Source organism: Penicillium malachiteum (assembly GCF_028827825.1).
Source record: "Penicillium malachiteum strain IBT 17515 chromosome Unknown utg000003l:1.0-4950554.0:1.0-4952489.0, whole genome shotgun sequence".
Lineage (NCBI taxonomy): Eukaryota > Fungi > Ascomycota > Eurotiomycetes > Eurotiales > Aspergillaceae > Penicillium > Penicillium malachiteum.
Window position 1 is genome coordinate 2,255,266 of NW_026643096.1, and position 17,208 is coordinate 2,272,473.

Sequence of the window (17,208 nt, forward strand, 5' to 3'; positions counted from 1 at the left end):
ATATGGGGTTTTGCGGATATCTGGATGCCAGTGGTTTTTTGCGTTTGATTCCCATTTCTTTTGATTTTGATTTTGATTTTTGGAGGATTGATCTTAGGTTCTTTGATATTTATATGCAATATGATGCGATTGGAATTTGTTGTTTTTATTTACTCGATTTCAAGTATAAAAGGTATAGGGCTAGGTTACTGATCTTAGTAGAGATGTTGAATTTCTGATTCAAATGTAGTTTATTCCATAGAATCAATCTCCGATGTACATCATTCAATACTTCAAATGTTTGGTAACCCTCAAGGGCCGAATTCATTGTGCAGATCAAATCCAAATGACAGCTGTCCTCGTGGCGCAAGTAAGGGAAACAGAAATGAGGAAGCTATCCATGTAAAGGGAAAAAAACAATGAAGAAAACAAAAACCACAAGAACCCGAACCCCATACCCTAATCCATAGCCCATGTATCATAACGGCATTAAACAATGCATCGAAGTCAAAGCAATCAGCAACAGGCGAAACAGAAATCAGGAAAATCAGAAAATGGCCACATGTCCCATAAATCAGTGCAGTGCAGGAAAGAAAATGAAACTCAACGCCGATGGGGGATGATGGTACATCTTTCCATGAGGAATTGCGTATTCAGTCAACAAGGAAAACAAGAGGAAATCAGAGAAAAGAAAAGGAAACAGGATCTATGATCTAGACAGCGTAGGTGCATCTAGATCTAGTCCTTACTGAATCGTCGCTTCAGCCAACTCTTGCGCTTCTCGTTGTCCTTTGCAGGCTTCTTGACCACATTCACATTCTTCCCAGCTGGCGGCGGAGCCATTGGCGTCCTGCCGTTGGCACTGGGGCCAGCCCCGTATCCATAATCTCCCTGACCGCGCTCATCCATACGCTGCTGCATAGTATGCTGTTGGATCTGGTCATTTGAGCTATTCATCGAGCTAGGATCAGTCGATTGGCCGTATGGGTCTGTAGAGCCGGAGGGAGAGCCGGATAGTGCGGTAACATTATCGTAGGAGCGTCCACCGTTAGCATACATGGCCTGGTCGGTTGACTGGCGAGGAACACGGGGTCGACGCTGGCCGCCATTCTGACCGTAAGGGTTTTGGCTCTCCGGTGCCTGGCTTGAGCTGGCGCCGTAATCGACGAAGCTGTCTGGACGAGATTGGCCGCCGCGACCGTAGTTACCGTTCTGTTCGCCGCGATTGGTGTATGCGTTGGGACCTGATTCAGAATTGGTAATTAGCACTCTGCTTAATGATCCGTTGGTATCTTTGCTATGTATGCCAAACTCACCGTAGTAGCTTGTTCGTCGGCTGAACTCGCCCATTTGTGAAGCGGCATCGTCTATAGTGCAAAGATCGAAATAATCAGCCTGGGGGGGATCCACATGGGTGGGAAGCGTATGAGCACAACGAACCTGTTCGGGCATAGGAAGTCGGGCGTTGACTAGTGTATGTTCCATAAATTGCTGCCTCGAACGATCGAATGGTATCCAGGGGGCGCTCAAAACGCGGACGAGTAGGGTTTGACCAGTCGGGATCAGCTATAAACACGCAAGGGTCAGCAAGAATGTGGTGCGGGGAGGCCGTCAAAAACGTGGGCGCGAATCCTCCCGTCAAAAGTGCAAGAAAGAGATGGGTTTAAAACGTACTGATCGCGTTTCCAAATTGATCCTTATGTTGAATATCTCTCAATGAGCCCAGATTGGATTTCTCCAATGCGACCAGATCTATATCAGGCATTGTTAGTGTGGTGTAGCGGATATGCGACCGGAGAAGTGCTCTTCTCTTGTCTTTTCCGTTCGGGTGGAGAAAGAGGCGCGATAAGAAAGATTTGGGCGGACATACTGGGTTGTAATTCGTTCATAGCGACTAGAGGATCGGCTTTGGTGTGTAAATTGCGACGGGCTTTCTCCTGGGAAGATTCGGAGAGGTTGCTCTTATGACCGGAAGTGCGAGAACGATCGGATTTGACGCTGAAACCACGACTCCGTGCGGGAGTCGTGGCCTGTTTGGGGGGCAGCCATCTCTTAAGAGAGAAAAAAGAGCGGGTCACCGTTTCTTTTTAGCGTCCGAGATCAAGGCAACTGGATGAGCCAACTGAAACGGGAGGTGATCTGCTTGAGCTATGATTGTGGTGGAGCGGTCTTAATGAAGGGTGGACACTGCCAAGACGGTTTTCACACCAGTTTGAATGGCCAGCGCGAGTTGGAATTCGAAGGATAAGAGACGCTAAAACCGGTTCTCTGAGCGCTAGTTCGTCGGGGTTTGAGAACTAGGATGTGATATGTATTGTAGTGGGGGGAGAAGGAACAAGGAAAGAGAGAGAGTTCAGATCTGGGGGAAGAAGAAAGATCGGGTGGAGTTTCACCGTTAGAAAATGGGGAATGACAATGCTTTAAATATAACTCAAAAAAAAAGGCTTCAGAGAATCAAACTCTTTTTTATCAATGTTTTTATAGGTTGACGGCATACGCCACGCAATTGGGAAGAATTCTTATACCTAGGTACCTAAAGTATTGGGTGGCTGCTCGCGGGTCCTTGGGAGGGTTCGAGGCCGCGCAAGCATGAGCAAGCTGATTGTGGGTCAGATCTTGCAAATCAATGAATTTTTTTCTTTTTTTTCTCTTGCAAGAGTACACTAGACTCGTTTTTCTTTTTCGCACCTGATCTGTTCAAAATGTTGTGGTACGATTTGTTGATATACGATTGGTGATGTTCTGGTCTAGTGTCCACTATAGTGAAAAGGACCGAGGGTAAATAAATAGTAAAAAAGGTGCGAGCACTTGAGTATGCAGCACTATCCGGTGTACATGATCTACTAGTCCCTTATATATGGCTTCAAGATCCAACCTCTCCAGATATCCCTTTATATGTATGAATCTCAACACACTCACCGGAATTGAAATACAATAAAATGAAAAAAATGAAATAAATATTGTGATGCATGGTCACCCGCTCTATTCCAATTGGTAGGGCTTTGCGCATTATGACACTCTTTTGGTCCCACTTAATGTATTTTTAGGTCTCGTGTTGTATCAACACCCGCCATCTCGCTAATATCTGAAACGAACACATCCATAATGAAGAGATGGTAGAAGACGTGGCTCCGACAAAAGTGATCGGAGGCAACAGCATTAATTCATACTCTACCCTAGATATGCACATTACTTGTCAGTGTGGATATTCATAAACTTAATCAATCCAATATGACGTGGAAGCCACACACTCAATACATGTTCAAGCTTTAAGAGATCCTGCCATGTATACCCACAGGAACTCGTATCTCGAATCAGATCTTGTTGGTCAATTGCGACAAAGCGCACGGGAATTGCTGATCAGGCTTGTTCTGCCCCACTTGGATCATCATCCGTATTGCTGTCAACTGGTACTCCGTATTGTTTACACAATTCCACTCTGCTAAACAATTTAGCGCGAATTGTCTCAATCAGGACATGAATACGAGATATCTTTCCAAGGTTATCAATATCGAAAACACTAACCCAGTTTACCTACTAAAAATGAATTACACATGCAACATTGAAGCGTAGGTTATCTCTAACGTTGCCTAGGTGATAGTATTGACTATTGAGATAAAGCTTATGAGGCTCAAACTTGAATAGCACTAATCCATCACACGTGCACTGGCAACCCAATCAACACTTAAATCTAATTTAAATCTAATGTGACTTTGCTTCATTAAATACCAAGGTACACAACACTTGAGGTCATACAGCATTGAACATTGAAATCTCCCCACCAGTGATGCTGCCAGAAATGCTCATGTTCCGTGATCTTTTATCCGGTGATCGAGTCTTTTTCCAGCCACAAATGCTGAATCCATTCTTGCAAATATTAGCGCGTGCTCTTCTCACCTAACTTGGAAAGGTTGCCTTAAGGCTAATCAATTTCGGTCCCCAGCCTCGCCAATGGCAGATAATACTTCCGAGGTGCATGGTTAGGGCCAAATATATAAGTCTAGTCTCCACCCTGAGCTTCCGGGCCGGGGTCAAGCAATTCCGACTCCGAATCCCTCAGATCAGGATGGACCAACTACACTTCTCCAGTCCTTTCCCAATATTTCAAATGTTCGAATGTATGTTCGAATGTCTCTAAGTCCAACCCGGAAGGAAATACATGGCGCAATGAGCATCTGAACAACTTGGTCAACTGGTGTTAACTTGCGGGTACCCTTGGGATTCTTACATTTTTCATTCAGGGAACTGCCTTCCTACTACTTTTGCTTCCTGCAGCTCCACTGCCCTCCCATATCCGGGAACTGGGTCCATATGCCTGCATTTCCTTGTCTCAAAGGGAAGCAAAGGGGTTATGGGAGTTATGTCCTACGATCAATCTCATTCCACGCATTGCAGAATCACTAGCCGTACATAGGATCCCTCTTAGATGTCTAATCGAGAACAGGGATCCGAGGAGTCTGCCATACATCAGTCGGAGGAAATTGTAATAATTCTGGGCGCGATCGAGGTCGACGCTCTTCAAGTGAACATCCAAGTGCTGCCAGTGGCATCAACACTCAAGTGCTTGAATTCTACATGTACTAGTGCACTTGTGGTCCACGGTGATATCGTGCTTTGGTAGCAGTGCTAATCGTAGGACCCGGAAAAATTCACCTGTGCAATAGAACATTGAAAGCTTGAAAGGTCGGAATTTCAAGTTGAATTGAGTTCTCGAAACTTCAATATTGAAAAGGTGCTGTGGACCCCGGGCTACATGTCACCTGCACACGTGGGAACATGATTATGTTGCAATGCTCATGTATAGTAAATGCAAGGCTCAAGTGCTTGAACATTTGAACAATCAGTGCTAGATCTTAGGAACTTGAAATATTATGTAGGACCCGAATCGTGGAACTTGCATATAGTCAACTGGTATATGTACTTGGATATTCCTACCTAGGTACTATGTAGTAGTACATACTATGTTGCGATGAGACATCTCAAGTGCTGGAGCTTCAGGCCCAGGTCATGGGTTTAGTACTATGTAGTACATACCCCTGACATATATATGATTACTACCTAGGTATGTATGATAGTATCGAAAAAAAAGAAAATAGAGAAAATCTATTCGAAATGAAACATGCATAGTATGTGCCTCTCAAGATTATTTAGGTAGCAACACTTGCATCTGGAAATATACATACCACCTGGGCAGTAATCGATTTCCAGATTGCAATATTAAGGAGTCGAGCATCCACTATCCACTAAAGGACCTAGTAGCAAGCAAGTATTCCAAGTTTAATCCCAAGGTTACCAGGTGTTTTTGTCCATCATTTTCTTGATATACTCCCAGCTGGAATATGAGATTAAAGTTGGACCGCTTGAAGGGTCCATATTTTAGCATATACCCAGGTTAGCATGCACACAAAACTGGTCAGCTATAACCAAAATACCGGCGGTAGACAAGGAATGTGTAGATTTGGGGAGAAACTTGAGGACACTGATGTCAGGCTCAATGGCAAATACCTAGGTCCATGTAGTCAAAATTAGAATCGACTGTCCACACGTGCGTTCAATGTTCATATGCACTATCAGGTGAGCGCTACTATTAGTAGGTATTAATATATGGATGATATCCATTGGTATCCGATCCAGATGTCTGGAGTTCACTAGCAGCGAGGCACCTAGAACCCGAGTACTAGTAGTTCCATGTATATGCCAGTAGGAAGACTCGAGAGTACTGCATGTGAGACTCACATGTGCAGAAACATCAACCTTGGAATGGATCATGGTTGCCCAGGTGTGGAGGTCAGGTGGAGTCGATGAGCCAGAACCCGGGGTTAATACACACATGTAAGCACCGAGGTTGCAAGGTTGATAGTACCTACTAAATAGGGTCCAGATGTACTCTATACTAGAAGTAGATATCTGGAAGGGAGATCAGCGTCTCCAGGGCTCCACTTGCGCCCAGGTGGCTTAGCAAAAGCCAGATATAAACTACAAGCTCCCCATCCAGATACTAAGCAGACGATCAACTACGATTGATTGGAACATCTACTCAGACACGGGTATGTGTGCATCTGCAGATCAGGCGCAATGGGTGGATATATTTTGGTTCCATAAAGATATGCCATGGGTGAGTAGCCAAAGCAAATGGAGATACAATTCTTCTAGCTCCAAGACAGGGGCTCATGGGGAGAGAAATCGAACTCGATTAACCGGTCTGCTGAACATGATATGGAATTTGGTGTGTATGAGCGTCACAGATACACAGTGGGAGAAAGGTTGACGCTGCATGACCAGCAAAAGTATGCATGCGCCAGTGCCAGAGAATAAGAAACAAGGAGAATCATCGAGAGACTCTCTTCTTTTGGGGAAAAAAAGGCATCTCGCTCCTAGTTGGAAAACCGACACACAAGTGAAACGTGTAAAAAGTTATTTTTTGATTCGTAGGGCTTTGGATATTGGCCCTGCCTTCTCCCACGAATAGAACGTTATCAAACCGCCAACTCCCATCACCTCAAATCAACATCGGCTCGTTCCGTCGACTTTTCCTTGCCTGACCGACCGTTTGTCTGCGCGAAGAAAGGGAATCGCCCACTAGATACAGGTATGCCGTTTAGATAGAGGAGGGGTAGAGCATGACGCGGACGGTGGCACCGAAAGACTTGGGGGGGAAGGTTGGAGCGGAACTTGGCGCGAACAACACCGGAGTTACCTGGAGATAACCGTTAGATTAAGACTGTCCCCAAAAAGAACCAAGGGTGGAATTTGAATTTCACATACCGTGAGGACGGGTAACCTTGCCCCAGATGACCCGAATGTTGGAGCCACGGACCTCACGCTTAGCACGGTAAACGAAAGCGACCTTCTTGCCGAGGTAGAACTGGGCAGCCTTGGAGTCCTCAACACCCTCAATCTTGACCAAGCTGTATCATACAATCAGATTCCATTCGTCCCATTCGATTATACGTCTGGCGGGGGGTTGATAAGTACCTGGTGTTGGGGTTGGTGTTGTGCTTAGCGCGCTGGTAGCTAAGGTGGCGACCCCTAAAAAATCGATATTAATCCTCTGTTATAATCGAAGTCGACTGTGTGCGTGTGTGCATGTGTTTGGATGTGGTAGAGGTGTAAAGTGGTCGTGATCTTCCATTTCCATCGAGTTTCCATATTCTCTTGCTGATCGAACCACTTTCGGATTTGTATGTGCGGATTGATGTTTTGATATGATGCGACGACAGATGGATAGTAACTTACTTAACGTAAACTAGAAAGAAAAGAATATGTTAGCATTTCAAGTTCATTTCGGATTCCTGATCTCCATCCCGACGCCTCCAACTGGTCCTTGAAACCGATTCGAGGCGAACAGATAACTGGTATTTCTTGAGGGCGCACTCACGGCGGTGACCTTGTTCCGAAGGCATGTTGACGGCTTTTCTCTGAGCGGCGGGCGTGGAAGAGAAGTCGAAGGAATGACCCGCAAGAGATCAGAAGTCGTTGCCGGTTGTCGTGGATGTCGTCGCTTCGATAGAGACGAGCGCACAATCAAATTGCAAGGTGTGGTGGCTGACTTTCGCACTAGGCCCAATTTGGATCTTAGCGACAGGGTAAGCGAGATCCCGTGATTTCACACACTAGACCCATTCTAGATGTCTAGATTCCCTGCCCGGATTATTCTATGTCCGATCACCGAGATCCCCGGATGTACCTTGATTATGTGATCAGATAAAAAAAGTCAATATCATGTGACTTTCCAAGATCATCAGCTGATCTTCCGCCTTTGTTTTTTTTTCTTCAAGCCCACTGGGTCCCTCTCGGGGGCCTACTCAAGTTCCCCGTCCCCGTAACTGTACTTAGTTTCTGCCACCCAGCTCGGGCTACAGTAGTCCGGCCCGGTATGTTGGGGCTGGATGCATAACGCTGACAAACTTCATCATGACGACACCGTACCTTAACCTAGTTTTCTTTAAACTCGGTTGAGATGAACGGTTATAAGAGTGGATCGGCTTTTGAAATCACGAAATTGAATACATTACCCCGTTCAGTTTCCCATTATCTCTGATGATGTGTCAGTACTAATACTAGTGTTCCACACCTCTTCCATCTATATACGACGGATATCACTGCTCCGGCGTACCACAGACCGAGAGCACTGATTGGGAAATCCAGAAACCTCCCCATTTACCTGCCCCACCATCCTGGTTATCGGATTTACACTATGGAAGAATCTCGGAGCGATTTTTCAAGTGTTTTCTCGTGCGAGTCAGTCATTACAATAGGATTACTGTAAGAGTGTTTTCATGGAAGAGTACAAAGTACCTATAACCTACCACAGGCTCCAGGGCTACACTCTCTATGGTTAGTACTCCATCCCGCTTCCCGAGGTCCTGGGTCTATATACGACCTAGGCAAAATGTAAAATAAAAAAAAGGTACCAGGTCACCAGGTCTGTTCAAGATGTTCACGTTTAATATGCTCCGAATCCGGCGCACTCTGGACCGAGCGCTTAACTCGGGTTGATGCCCCGGAGATACTACGATCCACGGGAAAATAGAATCCGTCCTGGTATGAGAGATGACAAATGCGCCGATCTCCCTCCTCCACGATTTCGGTCACCGGAGAGCTTTCTTATCAAGAGACGAAGAAGTACCATACATTACTTGAATACCAAGTAATACACCAGTATTTTCAGATCTGCTGAGGATATACTAGTAGAGATCAAATATAATGATCCCAAGAACAATTAGAGGGAGACCAGCCCCCTTTTAATTCAACGATCTTCCGGAAGGGGTTCGATTGAAATCCTGGGCTACAAGGATTAGGTATAGTGGAGCTGTGATACCCTCCCTGCAAACGATCCTTACACTGGGGGTGACTTCAACCCTGTTCGTCAGACTGGGCCATAGTGTTGCAGTCAGGACAGATTCAGGTGCTTATACCGAAGAATCTTCCAATGAAACGCCGCATTTCATGCCTTTTATAGATGTAGATTTCATGACGAATATTACATTGGGACTTCTAGAAGACTTTTTCCATGTATGGTCAAAGCCACGTACTCCACATCCATTCAGGGCGTTTCGAAGCTGCACGCAAGGTACTATGAAGTACCATTGTAGTAGCCAGGAAATTAATCGAGTCACTGTACTCGGTATGTATGGGGCGCTTATCAGATGACCTACTGCATTATTTGTATCCTATAGTATCTCTCTTCTTGCTCCTACCCCCTGTTCTTCGCTTCTAGAACCACCTATTCTTGTTACTTGGACCGGGGTTGGGGATGTAGGTCTAGCTATGTCGCACCTATGAAAAAAAAGCCCCCAGTAAGCTGTCATGGCGGGGTCAAGTCAGCTGAGACGGTAGAGAGATTGAAGTGAAATTGAGAATAGACATTTAAAAAAGTAATAAAAAAAATAATGAATAGAAAATATGATTTAATCATATAGATGTGAAGATAGGACTCGAGTTGAGACTTGATATAGCTCTACTAGTATAAAATCAACAGCAAGCTTAGAATAACCTTGAAATAGATTGATTCCTAAGCTACTTATAAAGGAAAGAAAGGCGAATGTAAGTACAGATCGTCGTAAAAGATGTAATACCCTGAAGTCATAAAACATAAAATACCTAGAAACCCATCCAAAACCGCCCCACCACAGAGCTCACGCATTAAAAAGTACCTGCTCCGCCGGAACTTGTTGGTTCTCTATTTCCCCCCAACATCTTGGATCTCTTCTTTTTCTCTTTTTTCTCTCCCTATACCTCTGATTTTGGATCTTTGATCTGCTTCCTTTTTTCTTCTGTTTCATATAAAATTATACCCTATTGCGTGTGCGTGGAAAGATGACCAGCTTGATCAACCAGTCCGATGAGCGCCAAAATGCTGGGTAAGTTAGCCCGTTCTTCTCTGACATCACCTTTCCCCCTCCTCCGGCAGCGGATGTGAGCCACACCTCCAACCTTCAACCCATATCAAAGAATTGTTCGACCGTGATCTTTTTGTTTTTCCCCTCAATATCTCATCTTTGAGTTGTTGGAGTCTGGGCAATTTCAACCTGCCCCGCGGCTTACTACCCTTCCCCCCGCTTAAACCCCTCTATCGGCTGTTATCCACAGCAAAATTTGCGCTTGTCAATCACACCCATCCCTTAACCACGACTGACAATGGCCTACCATTCCAGCACCATCGAATTGAAGGATAACACCATCATTGTGGTGCTCGGTGCATCCGGCGACCTCGCCAAAAAGAAGACAGTTCGTGCCTCGGGCTTACGCTTATTCCCCTTGAAGCTTGGTGACTCAAGACTAACATATTACTCAGTTCCCCGCACTGTTCGGTCTCGTACGTGACAACGACAACAAAAATCGACTATGATTTTATCAAACTGACCCATTGAATCGTTTAGTTCCGCAACAAGTTCCTTCCTAAGGATATTAAGATCGTCGGATATGCACGGACAAAGATGGACCATGAGGAATACCTGAAGCGCGTGCGCTCGTACATCAAGGTACCCACAAAGGAAATCGAAGAGCAATTAGATCAGTTCTGCACCCTTTGCAGCTACATTTCCGGCCAATACGACCAGGATGAATCCTTCATCAACCTTAACAAGCACCTCGAGGAAGTTGAGAAGGGTCGGCAATCTAAGGAGCAGAACCGTGTCTTCTACATGGCTCTGCCTCCTAGTGTTTTCATCACTGTTTCCGATCAATTGAAGCGCAACTGCTACCCTAAGACTGGCTTGGCCCGCATTATTGTGAGTCCTCATGGAAAACCGCGTTTTACCGAGGCACATAATTATCATCCCTTCACCTGTTTTGGCTAACCTCTTGCTTCCCCACTATAGGTCGAGAAGCCTTTCGGTAAGGATTTGAAGAGTTCGCGTGACCTTCAGAAGGCGCTGGAGCCCAATTGGAAGGAGGAGGAGATCTTCCGTATCGACCACTACCTGGGCAAGGAGATGGTTAAGAATATTCTCATCCTACGATTTGGGAACGAGTTCTTTAACGCTACATGGAACCGTCACCACATCGACAACGTTCAGGTATGTATTTTGTGGAGTTCGATAGGAGAGACAAAAAGAAAGGACAAAAACGATCCTAATTCCTTCTCAGATCACATTTAAGGAGCCATTCGGTACCGAGGGCCGTGGAGGATACTTCGATGAGTTCGGTATTATTCGTGATGTCATGCAGAACCGTATGCTATTCCAGTCGACCAAAAAACTGGTGCAAAGTTTCTAACAAAGTATATAGACCTTCTGCAGGTCCTTACTCTGCTCGCTATGGAGCGCCCTATCTCCTTCTCTTCCGAGGATATTCGCGACGAGAAGGTCCGTGTTCTGCGTGCGATGGATGCAATTGAGCCCAAGAATGTGATCATTGGACAGTACGGCCGATCTCTCGACGGCAGCAAGCCTGGTTACCTGGAGGACGACACAGTGCCCAAGGAGTCGCGTTGCCCAACCTTCTGCGCCCTGGTTGCATACATTAAGAACGAGCGTTGGGATGGTGTTCCTTTCATCCTTAAGGCTGGTAAAGGTGAGTTTTGCACGCTAGGATTACGAAGAGTTCTTCCACGATACTAACATTCATTCCAGCCCTGAATGAGCAGAAGACCGAGGTCCGCATTCAGTTCAAGGATGTCACATCTGGTATCTTCAAGGATATCCCCCGTAACGAGCTTGTCATCCGTGTCCAGCCCAACGAGTCCGTCTACATTAAGATGAACTCTAAGCTGCCCGGTCTGTCTATGCAGACGGTGGTGACCGAGCTGGACTTGACCTACCGCCGCCGCTTCTCCGACCTCAAGATTCCCGAGGCCTACGAGTCCTTGATCCTGGATGCTTTCAAGGGTGATCACTCCAACTTTGTCCGTGATGATGAGTTGGATGCCAGCTGGCGCATCTTCACTCCGCTCCTGCACTACCTGGACGACAACAAGGAGATTATTCCCATGGAATACCCCTACGGTAGGTTCCATACTATCAAATTATACAAGAAGACTCTTGCTAATGTATTATGTATAGGCTCTCGCGGTCCTGCCGTTCTTGATGACTTCACCGCTTCCTTTGGTTACAAGTTCAGCGATGCCGCTGGCTACCAGTGGCCGGTGACCAACACAACCCCCAACCGTCTGTAGACGGGGTGGTTTTTAGTGCTGTTACGACGATACGGGCGGGACATGAAGACGAACAAAATCCATTTATTTGATTTCCCCTTCTACTTCTGATAGCTGGCTGGGTTGAGCTGGCGGGAGTCGCGTCACAGCGATTTATTCGGGCTCCAGAGTCGAAGCTAGAAATGGAGGCTGAGCAATGAAGAAGGTTACGCAAACATCTTGAAGCTCTTTATGATTTTTCTTTCTTTTTCCATTCTCTGGGTCTAGGTTTCCTTGTTTCATGGTGTTTATGTGTATTCTCGGTATTAGGATATCTCCAACGATAGTATCCTATTGACTTCATAATCTGGTCCCAATGCTTCAAGTTTCACGTATATTCTAAATTCGAGCACTTGAGTTGCTATTTAACCTCACTCAGTACTGATCTATCGATTTAATAATCAATTTTGATCATGATATCCATGGATCTTGGATCATGCCACAGCATTAATTAGTACTCCTGACCCAAGACCATGACATTGGGTACTACTAGTACGCATAAAACTAATGCCGGGACTTCATAATTCCTGCATCGAATGTTAAGCTAAGATCTGTACTCCGTATATCCACTTCAATGTCTTTAGCCCCAGTCACCAGTTGATACTTTACTCCGTAACTTTTTTAATTAGACTCCATTTTGTTCTAAAAATGGCATCTTATTACTCAGCCCACGCAATCTGCATCCGTGGACTGCATTGAGGTACGACGCCTCAAGCTTTATACTTCATTCCCCTTAAACACAAACCCAAATTTTAAACCAAATAAGAATATTCCGATCTTCAGCAACAACTAATTGTCAATGCTTACAACCGAATCTGGCACCTGTCAACTCAGATCGATAATTCTTTGTCTCAGCCCCTTAGCGGGTCTGGCGCAACGATAAGGCGCCCGGGGGCCCGCATGAACGCTTAGGCCAGGTCCTTTTTTCCCTCCTGCCATCCGCTCCGCGCCGCGCCCAGGAAATACGAAACACAAAGGCATTGGAATCTGTTCCAGGACACTTCCGATAGCTCTTTCCACGCAGCGACGAACCTTCAATCTCAACTGCCGGGTCACGCGAATATCACCCTGAATCAGCACAACCCGCTCCGCCGCGAATTAATTCCTCTGACAACCCCTCGATACCCCGTACCTGGTCTCGTGCTTCACTCCACCGAATCCTCGTTGCTCCGAACCCTGATCCTAAGCTCGTGTCTGATTCAGACTGAATATCCGTAAATACGAATTCCGGCACATAGGCAAATTGGAGATTCCCATTCCACGTCCGGATCTGGACGCTTCACAGCCCCACGCCCTGCCAGCGCGCCGGTCCTATTGTCAATCTGCGGATTATTTCACCAAGTACAGCGTGTAAAAACTGCATTGACGACTGCGCGCTTCTCCACCCGCATTATTTATCCCGCGAAATAAATACCCGGTGCATTGGGCTTCGTTTCTATTTTGTTCTGAACTCAGCTGCGGAGTGCATGCGACTGCGCGCAGCAGGATGCCGCAGACTGCACGATGGGCCGGGAGTCCCTCTATTAAGGGGAAGTCGGAGTCGATGCGCATGATGCTTTTGACGTTTAGTCTGGTGGGATTACAGTGCGTGACCCTCTATCTTGCTGGGATAGTTGCATATACATCCCAGGACGCATTCGGCTGGTATATCTGATGAGCTTTCGCTAACTGGGTTTTGGTTATGGATAATAGATTTACCTGGGGTACTGAGATGACCTGTAAGTATATGGATCCCGAATGATAACTTGAATATCAAATTGTGAGTGACGCACTAATGATTCTACTTCATAGACTGTACGCCGTATCTTCTTCAACTCGGCTTGACGAAATCGAAAACTTCCTTGGTGTGGATTGCTGGTCCACTTTCTGGATTGATTATCCAGCCTCTCATTGGTGTTATTGCGGATCGGTCACGATCGAAATGGGGCCGACGGAGACCTTTCATGATCTGTGGATCTTTCGTCGTGGCGTTTTGTCTATTCGTGCTGGGATGGACTGCGGAGATTGTGGGGATGTTTGTACAGGATCCGGAGAAGGTATGACTTCCACAAAATACTGAAAGAACTAAGACTGACTTTGTACATAGGCTAAAAATGCCACCATTGCATTGGCGGTGTCAAGCATCTATGCCGTGGATTTTTCTATCAACGTTGGTAAGGGAATCTCCTTTTTGTTTGTATAAGATCGCCGCTCATAGTTACTAGTACAAGCATGCTGTCGCAGTCTGATTGTGGATACATTACCGATTCCATTGCAACAAGCTGGATCTGCTTGGGGTAAGTTTGTTCGCCTATTACGCTCTGATATTATTCTAATTGCATGTACAGCGGGCCGAATGTGCGCCATTGGACAACTCATTAGTTACGTTGTCGGTTCTATCGACACGGTCAGCATTTTTGGAAGTCTTTTTGGAGATACTCAATTCAAGCAGATGACTGTCATTGCGGCGTTTTCCTTGATTGCCGCTGTTGCGGTTACCTCATACTCTGTGAAGGAACGCGTCCTTATCTCGCCAAGGTAAACACTTCGCCTTCTATGCTTTGAGTCCCAATCTAACGCATTCAATAGAGATTCGGACGACAAGCTTGGCGCGTTTCAGGTGATAGCACAATTATTCAAAACTACAATGGAATTGCCGCCGCGCATCCAAGCCATCTGCTGGGCTCAATTTTGGGCTTGGATCGGTAAGTTACGTTGATCAATTCATTGATAAAGAGGAGACCCTTTCTAACTTGGTCACAGGCTGGTTCCCATTCCTGTTCTACAGTACCACATGGGTGGGTGAGACGTACTTCCGATACGAAGTACCCCAAGACGCGATGATCAATACGACCGATATGCTCGGCGAAGTTGGTCGTGTGGGCAGTCTATCCCTGGTCGTCTTCTCCTCCATTACTTTTTTCAGCGCTGTTGTACTCCCATTCTGTGTACAAGCCCCCGATACCAAACGCTCTCGCTTCACACCCCGCCCACCTCCAGGCATGGCCCGTATCCTCAAAGTTCTGACTGCAATCCGTCCGGATCTCCAAACCGCTTGGTTAATCTCACAGATCATGTTCGCCGCAACGATGATCTTTGCACCGCTTGCTCATTCCCGCGGATTCGCCACCTTCCTCGTCGCAGTCTGCGGTATCCCTTGGGCAATCAGCAGTTGGGCACCCTTCGCCTTCATGGGTGTAGAAATCAATAAGCTCACTATGAACGGCGCTACCGCTCCCGGAATTGCAGCCTCGTCTACCCGTTCCGGCGTGACGATGATCACATCTGCCAGTCTGCGCAACAATCCAGCCGCAGACACCGAACTGGAAGTCCTGCGTCTGAACCACCGGGACTCAGATAGCGACACAGACGAAGAGGATCCATCTTCCCTCTCCTCTAACATTCCATCAACAGGCGAGCTGGCGGGTATCTATCTCGGCGTCTTGAACGTATACACCACCCTACCCCAGTTCGTCGGAACATTCATCAGCTGGATCGTTTTCAGTATCCTCGAGCCAGGCGCCAAGCCTAGCCAGGATGGCGATGCATCTGATACACAGTGGATGAACCTTGACAAGGATAAACCTAACGCTATTGCCGTGTGTCTGTTTATCGGTGCGTTAAGTGCGCTTGTTGCTGCTGAAGCAACTAGGCGATTACGATACGTGCTATAATTGGACCTGGCATAGCTGTATCTATAGATTTGTGAATATTACATTGTTACAAAGAGGACAAACGACATTGTACATGTACCTTGAACTTTTATACAGCGTGCCTGGAGATATTAACATGGCGATGCGTGCATATAGCTTGATGATATAGTAATATTAATGACCATTTCTCAGATCCATTGATCATCCTTCAAGTAGATATAGTGTAAATGATCCTTCGGTCCCAACTTGAACATCTAAACCAATGATTGGCTCGGTATTGATATACTTGAGTCTCGGGATAATCGGGATCAACGATCTTAAGTGGGGCATGACGAGAGAATGATCTATACAGACCAAAGACTCCATGTCTCAAAGCTCCAGGCGAACTGGACTTACGTTCACCTTTGCTTCGATCACATTCATCGAAAATATCAACTTATCTCAATGTTGGAATTATAATGGCCCCTAAGATCCTAATCGTTCTAACTTCCTTCGGTGAGATCCCGGGAGTTGGACCTACAGGATGGTACTTGGTACGTGATACTAATATCTCTATTTCGAGCACCAATATCTCTACAACTCAATTAATCACCCTATCATCATTTATCAAACTAACGAATTCACATCTAATAGCCTGAATTCGCACACCCTCACGAAGTCTTCCACAAAAAAGCCACTCTAGTCATCGCCTCCCCAAACGGCGGAAAAGCACCACTAGATCCGAACTCCGTAAAGATGTTTGAATCAGATCCTGTGGCGAAAAACTTCCTAGATACACAGGAATCCCTATGGACGAATACGGAGAAACTTGCGGATATGCTGGCCCGGGTTGATGAATTCGATGCGATATTTTATGTTGGTGGTCATGGACGTAGGTTTCCTTCCAATGTTCTTCATGAAAACCTTCAAATTGAAACTAATAGTGAGATATGATTGATAGCAATGTTCGATCTAACAACAAACAAAACCTCAATCCAACTAATCGAATCCTTCGCCGCAAAACACAAACCAATCACAGCAGTCTGTCACGGACCCTGCGTTTTCCTAAATACCAAAAACTCATCTGAGGAGCCCCTCATCGCCGGTGCCCAGGTAACGGGATTCTCAAATGCGGAGGAAGATGCGGTGAAGTTATCAGCAGCCATGCCATTCATGCTGGAGACGGAGTTACAGCGTATTTCGGGGAAGTATGTTAAGGCAGAACGGGATTGGGGGGGTTAAGGTTGTTAAGGCTAGAACTAATGGGTATGGAGGGGCGCTTATTACTGGACAGAATCCTGCTAGTGCTGGTGCTGTTGCTGAAGCTATTTTGGATGTTTTGGGTTGAGATTATTATTTTCAACTTCAAATGTCATAGGTTTAGTGATGGGATTAATGCTTATCAAATGAGTTTATTAGATGTCTTTTATATGGAGAACACAAATGTGGAAGATTTACTAGATGATTGCAGAAGGTCAAAAA

The 17,208-nt window shown here is 46.0% G+C and overlaps 6 protein-coding genes across 6 annotated transcripts; 4 read left to right on the plus strand and 2 right to left on the minus strand.

The window, feature by feature from the left end:
• Positions 1-717: 717 nt before the first annotated feature.
• N7483_007178 (DUF2406 domain-containing protein) lies at positions 718-2,027 on the minus strand (the record flags this gene model as incomplete). The annotated part of the gene is made up of 4 exons (XM_057090615.1): positions 718-1,346; positions 1,420-1,545; positions 1,654-1,731; positions 1,850-2,027. Coding segments are annotated over 4 exons (1,011 nt in total), but the record flags the coding sequence as incomplete, so codon positions are not given.
• A 4,446-nt stretch (positions 2,028-6,473) lies between these two features.
• On the minus strand, positions 6,474-7,382 carry N7483_007179 (60S ribosomal eL33 domain-containing protein; the record flags this gene model as incomplete). Its single annotated transcript, XM_057090616.1, has 5 exons — positions 6,474-6,676; positions 6,745-6,887; positions 6,955-7,008; positions 7,216-7,225; positions 7,358-7,382. The coding sequence occupies 5 exons, from the start codon at positions 7,380-7,382 to the stop codon at positions 6,474-6,476; spliced, it is 435 nt and encodes a 144-aa protein (XP_056945357.1).
• A 48-nt stretch (positions 7,383-7,430) lies between these two features.
• On the plus strand, positions 7,431-7,679 carry N7483_007180 (uncharacterized protein; the record flags this gene model as incomplete). Its single annotated transcript, XM_057090617.1, has 2 exons — positions 7,431-7,565; positions 7,608-7,679. 2 exons carry the CDS (start codon positions 7,431-7,433, stop codon positions 7,677-7,679), a joined length of 207 nt encoding a protein of 68 aa, XP_056945358.1.
• A 2,440-nt stretch (positions 7,680-10,119) lies between these two features.
• On the plus strand, positions 10,120-12,097 carry N7483_007181 (glucose-6-phosphate dehydrogenase; the record flags this gene model as incomplete). Its single annotated transcript, XM_057090618.1, has 8 exons — positions 10,120-10,209; positions 10,277-10,297; positions 10,362-10,712; positions 10,803-11,000; positions 11,071-11,155; positions 11,212-11,496; positions 11,556-11,927; positions 11,985-12,097. The coding sequence occupies 8 exons, from the start codon at positions 10,120-10,122 to the stop codon at positions 12,095-12,097; spliced, it is 1,515 nt and encodes a 504-aa protein (XP_056945359.1).
• Positions 12,098-13,601: 1,504 nt separating this feature from the next.
• On the plus strand, positions 13,602-15,768 carry N7483_007182 (putative sucrose transporter; the record flags this gene model as incomplete). The annotated part of the gene is made up of 8 exons (XM_057090619.1): positions 13,602-13,699; positions 13,808-13,833; positions 13,907-14,151; positions 14,202-14,268; positions 14,320-14,391; positions 14,443-14,632; positions 14,684-14,799; positions 14,858-15,768. 8 exons carry the CDS (start codon positions 13,602-13,604, stop codon positions 15,766-15,768), a joined length of 1,725 nt encoding a protein of 574 aa, XP_056945360.1.
• Positions 15,769-16,205: 437 nt separating this feature from the next.
• Positions 16,206-17,074, plus strand: N7483_007183 (ThiJ/PfpI family protein; the record flags this gene model as incomplete). Its single annotated transcript, XM_057090620.1, has 4 exons — positions 16,206-16,280; positions 16,381-16,618; positions 16,688-16,934; positions 16,984-17,074. 4 exons carry the CDS (start codon positions 16,206-16,208, stop codon positions 17,072-17,074), a joined length of 651 nt encoding a protein of 216 aa, XP_056945361.1.
• Between the last annotated feature and the right edge of the window lie 134 nt (positions 17,075-17,208).